Raw genomic sequence first — 6,178 nt, 5'->3', positions numbered from 1 at the left:
TGCTTGAAGTAAAACACTGCAAGAGACTTAAAACCTGTCCAATAGGACATTCTTCTGTCTTCTGAGACTTGAAGTCAATGTTCACATATACTTTTTATCCAGTCCAGGTGCTGCAATAACAGAATAATTCCCGTATTTGACCAGATTGTTTTGAAAACGGCAATAAAATCTTAAGGCCCTGTGTCATTTTGACGGATTACTATTCGCATCCTTGAAGACTTGATGCAGATGCAGACAGTGGAGACAAACTAACTCAATCGATTCATTTTTTTTTTTTTATCCTGAGTATCATGCCTTACCTGAAAACTCAATTAAAACCATTTCAGTGTTTGAGAGCTGAGAGCGCCTTGAAGAGTTATGGACAGGATGCTTTTGCAGCTCGCATAGGTAAGAAGGCCATTCAAAACTTTGGCTGATGTGGCACTTGATATTCCAGTCTGTAGAGTGGCAAGACATACTGAACACAGAAAACTAAGCAAGAATTCTATTTTATGTTGATCTATTGATAGTCTAAATAAATGTGTAGGAAGTTTAAACTGTTGAGGAAAGAAAAACATGTGCAAAAGTTCATTAGACTGTAACAAGCGCAGCAACTAAATGTGTAGACGGTGTTGCCTTGCTCCATTTCTTAGTACTTGACTCCCCCCACGTTTGCATCAAGCAACAAAATGGAGCAAGAAGATATTACACAAAACCTAAAAATGGAAGAAGTTACTCTGCTTACTCAAATGTGCCATAAAATCAAACTAGAACATTTCTGAAGAAATTTGAATGCAGGCCTGTAAAAGTGCACATTGTTGGACCCAAATCAGGTGTTCTGATGCTGCAAATTAACCCTAACCCTAATGCCAAGGGTATCTAAAATGTAGTCAGTAGCATGTAGGGTATCACTAGCATGTTGACTAACATTGACTTACTCCATTCAGTATCCAACAATATCATGTAAGCTAAAATTAGCTGCAATGCTATGGTTATAATGTAGTGAATAACATATGGAGTAAATCCATGTTGGCTGACATGGATGTACTCTATTTAGTTTGTCATGAGGTAGTCATAGGAATGTGCGTTCAGACCACAGTATTGTTCATAATTGAAGTGTAGTCGTTCACTTGTAGTTATTGGGCCACAGTCAGTGGTTTTGTCACAGCAGAGAAAAAGATGTGATTTGTTTTATGTGTGATGGGATCTGTTCAGCTTGTCCAATATTAATTAAATCAAATGAAAATTAAATGCAACTGAATGGCGAAAATGTATGAACAATTTTGTCTCGATGTGTAAAGCTAAGTGCTCCCCAAAACCTGCAGCTATGATCATCTATAATTAGCTATTTTACTTCACTATAATTGTTGTTTAAACAGTTTTATCAATCATCAATGAACTAATAAAGGTGCTATTCATAATAGTTGCTTTGTTTACTAATTGTTTAATAAAAGAACCAAAGTTTTTTTTTATTTAATTTGAATGGTTTAAATTGAACTGCAGAAAAATGTGTTTCTACAAATGCATGTTAGATTTTTATTTTTAAAACATTTTTGAAAATCTTGTGCCATATTCATGTCAGTTATGCCCCACTTTGTGATGATGTACCATATAAAAATTCACCTCTAGAAACAGACTGTATTGATACACATTAAAGTGATATTCTCAAATAGATAGTCCTAATTAGATTATAATTAAGTAACAATATTATATGGAGATAATCAAAAGTAAGCAGTGGGCCCTTCAATCCAAACTTGATAGAGTAGTAAGAGAGAAAAAAAAAGATGGAAGGTGAGACCTGTTTATACCAAATGCTGCCCTCTTCTGGTTAAGGAGTGCTTGTGTTATTCATTGACGGGGAAAAAATGTGAAAACAAATTTACTACATAACCTAAGTGTAGTAAATACACTTAGGTGTATTTACTCCCTTATGAATTTAGAAATTTCACTGTGCTATGTTATTGTCTTTTAAGTGCACAAAATGCAAACCAGACTTCATAGGAATTATGTTAATGTACATAAAACCATTAAAAGGTGAGTTTATTCATAACCCAGACAATGAGGTGCATGCCAATAAGTTAAAATATTTGTTGAAAATGTTCATTTTAGTAACTCAATTCACAAATCACATTACAGATTAGTTACACACAGTCAGGCTGTTTACAAGCCTTTTATTGCACTATTAAAATTAAGCCACACTTTGATAGTGGTTTGAAATTGTACATTTAGAATCCTTATATGCAACCAGGCTCTGCTGACTTGGAGTAAACTCGTTATGACTGCTTTCTACAATAATATTACTGCCATATTTCCTGAAACTGAACTCACTTTTCTTTCTGAGATATTTTCAGCCTGTGTTGCACTCGCAGCATATTTAAAATGTTTGCAAGGCCCAACAAGACAGCAGATCGTTGTCCGTTTGGAGAAGCTGCTTTGATTCTCTTGGAAAACTGGACTACATTTGCATCCAGGGCCCAGATAAAGCAAGCTTAATTCTTTTCTAAACATGTTTCCTCATCTTCAGTATTTGCAGACAGATTTCAACAGATTTCATTTTCAACACTTGTGTGGGGAAAATAGAATGGAATTAGGTCAGAGAAAGAAAGTGATTTAATTGTACTTAAACAACAAAAAAATAACTTTAACAGAAGATAAATGTGTTCTTCATAAGGAAAAAGTGAGAACACCCTGCCCCTGGAGGAGCTAGATTTGCACTGTTTGGTGAAGATCCTTTTTGTGAGCTGAAAGTCAAGCCAAGGAGGACACATGAATGAAGCAAACACCATGCAGCACTGAAAACTCCAACCTCATACTTAAAAATGTTTTGGGGTTGTTTTTCTTCAAATGGGAAGAATCTGGTCCAAGCTGATAGAAATAGCCAAGTTCTTAATTACAAAAAAACAATACAGATAAACACCTTGAAGACGGACATCCAAATTGGAGAGGCGGAAGAGTCTTAACCAGCCCGACATCAAAATCCAACTCAGAGATAGATACAGTGATTAAAAGTTTACTTGCACATCTGTAAGTTCAGATCATACACACCAAGTATTTCACAACTTTTATTTGTGAACATGTTGTTAAAACAGTCTTATAACTTAGGGCCATACATTGTCTTTAAGGAGTTATTCCAATTTATGCACTTTGGTGTTGAGGTAGAAAGGAAGGTTTCTCTGTGACTTGATTATTATGTTAAAAAACACCCGGTTTGTTTTCATTGAGTCAATGGTAAAATTCATGTTTATCGCAGCATGACCTGCTCACACAGTTTGCACAAAGAGGCTAAAATCACATGTATGCCTTGCGAACTGTTTTGGTTCTACCAAGGAAGCTCGGTCCCGTCCCAGCTGTACGCCTTCCCGGTCTTTTCGATGCTCAGTGAATTAATGATGCCCATCAGACAGTTCACAGAGTGTTCAGCACTGAACAGCTTGTCGTTTGGCACATTCCGGTGATAAGGCCTGGAAAGGTCTGTGTTAACTGTTCCCGGATGTAAAGACACACACACCACCTGGAAGCAGCGGAAAAGAAACTGGAGGTGCTTAGAAATACTTTCGTCCATAGTTTTTGCTTGTACTTGGATTGTTATCGGGACAGAAGTTCAGACAGAAATCAACTTTATAAATTAATTTATAAATTAACAAAAAAACATAATGACCATACGTGAGTTTCCTATTCAACTGGATAAAAAGAGTAGTTTCCCAAAATACAAAGTTGAGCGAACGTTTACCTTGGGTCGACTGCGGCCAAGTTCTATGGATAAATTCCTGGTAGCCATGTTGAGAGCTGCTTTAGACATTCTGTAGCTGTACCAGCCACCAAGACCTGGGGCGTGGCAGAGGGGATTGGGAGAAGAAGAAGCACATTACATAAGATTTTACTCTTGGCTTTATTCTCTGCTTAAGTCTACATGTTATGTGAAGCACAAAGAAGGGCATTGTGAACCACATGTCACACTGAAGATACCGTTGTCTCCAATGGACCCAACTTTAGCTGTGATGTTGACGATGATGCCGCTGTGCTGCTTCGCTTTCTCTTGAGGCTGCTGACCGAAGGCGCCGCCGCCCTTCTGAAGGAGAGGGCTAAAATATTTGGCCATTACCAGGGGTCCCACCGTATTGGTCGTCAAGGTGGATATGATGCCCTAAAAAAGGTAAAAACTGAGCTGTGATGTGCATCTTATGAATGCAAAAATGCGTTAAAAATCCAGACAGTTATTGCAATGTCTTACAAAAGCATTCTTGCAACGCAACTTTCTTCCTATTTAGTCACATTACAGCCAGCAACCTCAGTTCATTGGGACACATAGTTTTCAGACAAAAAAAAAGAAATATTGTATTTAGCCTCCTTTACTCTGCTGCCCCTAAATAAAGTTATGTGCAACCAACTGCCTTCAGAAGTTACCTATTAAATAAACATCCATCTGTCCAGACTCTGTGTGAAATGTTTTCTCATTATGAATACAGGTCTTCTGCAGTAGTCGTGAACATTTCATGGACGGCCATTCAATCCATCATCCAAAAATAGAAGACTATACAGATAATACTTTCATTCCATGACTGACACATGTACTTTATACCCCCATGATCGACTGTAAGGTTCCAACAAGAAATGGGAGTAGGAGTCATCCCACCAATATTATGCCGCAAAACCACTTCTGGAGGTAGTTAAATGTGGAGCTACTACGATCTGCAAGCGTTGGATTTAGAAAAAAACGTGTGATAGTGACATGATAAAAAGAAAATACAGCTTCAAAAGCAGTAGAAGTCCGCAATGCACACACTGAGAACACATGGCCTGTGATCTATACAGATTGATTAGCGTGGTGTGATCCACCATAGGAGGTTGCATGTTAATTCTAAGACTATGATCTGAAAGGGGCTTACAGAAGGTCTACTCACAAATATGTAGTTGTCTATTTAAACTGTAATCCAACGCAAGGTCAGCGTTGATCATAGCAAGAGTCAAGAGATAAATAGTACCTCTGGAGGAGCTGCAGAAATCCACAGCTCAGGAGAATCTGTTGACAGGGCAAAAGGTAGTCATGCAAAGATCTGCGAGCTGAAGGAAGAGGAAACACTTGGAAATTTATTTTGATCTATGCCCTCTATCAAATTTGACTAAACTTGAACTGTTCTGCAAATAATCGAACAAATGTTGTGTCTAGATGTGCAAAATTGATAGAGACCCACTCCAAAAAACTTACAGTTGTAGCTGATGTGGATCTATAGTGTGTTGAATCAAGGGAGGCTTCTTTTTCATATTCTTTCTGATGGACTTTAACATAAAATTCAAACAAAACGCTCCGAGGTTTGTGGCTGTAACGTGCGAATAAATTTAAGTTAAAGTGGTGTCCAAACCACAACGTCCAACCAAGCCAATGTAATAAACAACTTATCAGTCAAAAGGTAATGTTATTGTTCATATGAATCCGTGTGTTCAGAATCAAAGGAACCTCGCAAACTAAAGTTAAGTTGCCACTTAAAATATCTTTAAAAATGTTTGACATCATTTCTAGAGAAAGTTTTGACTCCAATCTTTGCAAAAACAAACAAAAAAAAAGTTTGTCAAATCACGCTGTACCTGCGCAGAAACATCCCTCAGACTAGTTTCTCCTTTCCCGGTGGGGTGAAGCATCGCCGCAGAGTTCACGAGGAGATCCACCCGACCGAAGTTCTCCTTCACGCGCTCAGCTGCTTCGCGGATGTCCTCTTCCAGGTTCACGTCCAGCTTGAGGACCGTGAGTCTGCCCCGGTGTTGTCCCGCTAGGCCCCACAGCTCCGCCGCTCTGTCCGGGTTTCGGCATGTCGCTACGACAGCAGCGAGGCTTTTGTTTTTTAATATGTGTTTGCAGAATTCAAGCCCCAGTCCTCTGCTGGCACCTTGAATGAGAGCGACTGGAGCAGCCATGGCAAGCGTTTCACCAGCACATGTGACGTAATAAGTATCGTTTTGCTGCCTTCAAAATCACTCAACGCCTCGTATTTATGACACCTAAGAGTCTGAAGAAGATCTAGGAGGTTTAAATACCTGTCACTTTTAGCAAATATATTTTAAGTTATGGTATATTTTTGAGGTTCCGTCGTTGACTTGTTTAAACTTTGTGGAAAGTTATTTCTTAAAGACGGTAAGAAAAAAAACAAGGTGTACTTGAAGGCAACATGTTTCACAACAAGAAAGTTACGCCCTCTACAGGCCA

At 38.5% G+C, this 6,178-nt stretch overlaps 1 protein-coding gene across 1 annotated transcript; it reads right to left on the bottom strand.

The window, feature by feature from the left end:
* Positions 1–2,571: 2,571 nt before the first annotated feature.
* Positions 2,572–5,930, bottom strand: LOC106930800 (uncharacterized). The gene is made up of 4 exons (XM_015008581.2): positions 5,563–5,930; positions 3,946–4,123; positions 3,710–3,804; positions 2,572–3,490 (listed from the first exon to the last, which is right to left on the bottom strand). Exons 1-4 carry the CDS (start codon positions 5,887–5,889, stop codon positions 3,299–3,301), a joined length of 792 nt encoding a protein of 263 aa, XP_014864067.2. The 5' UTR covers positions 5,890–5,930; the 3' UTR covers positions 2,572–3,298.
* Between the last annotated feature and the right edge of the window lie 248 nt (positions 5,931–6,178).

The sequence above is a fragment of the Poecilia mexicana genome, unplaced genomic scaffold (genome assembly GCF_051168715.1).
Source record: "Poecilia mexicana isolate PSO_F unplaced genomic scaffold, ASM5116871v1 scaffold_15, whole genome shotgun sequence".
Taxonomy (NCBI): domain Eukaryota; kingdom Metazoa; phylum Chordata; class Actinopteri; order Cyprinodontiformes; family Poeciliidae; genus Poecilia; species Poecilia mexicana.
This window is presented reverse-complemented; position numbering and strand designations above follow the sequence as displayed.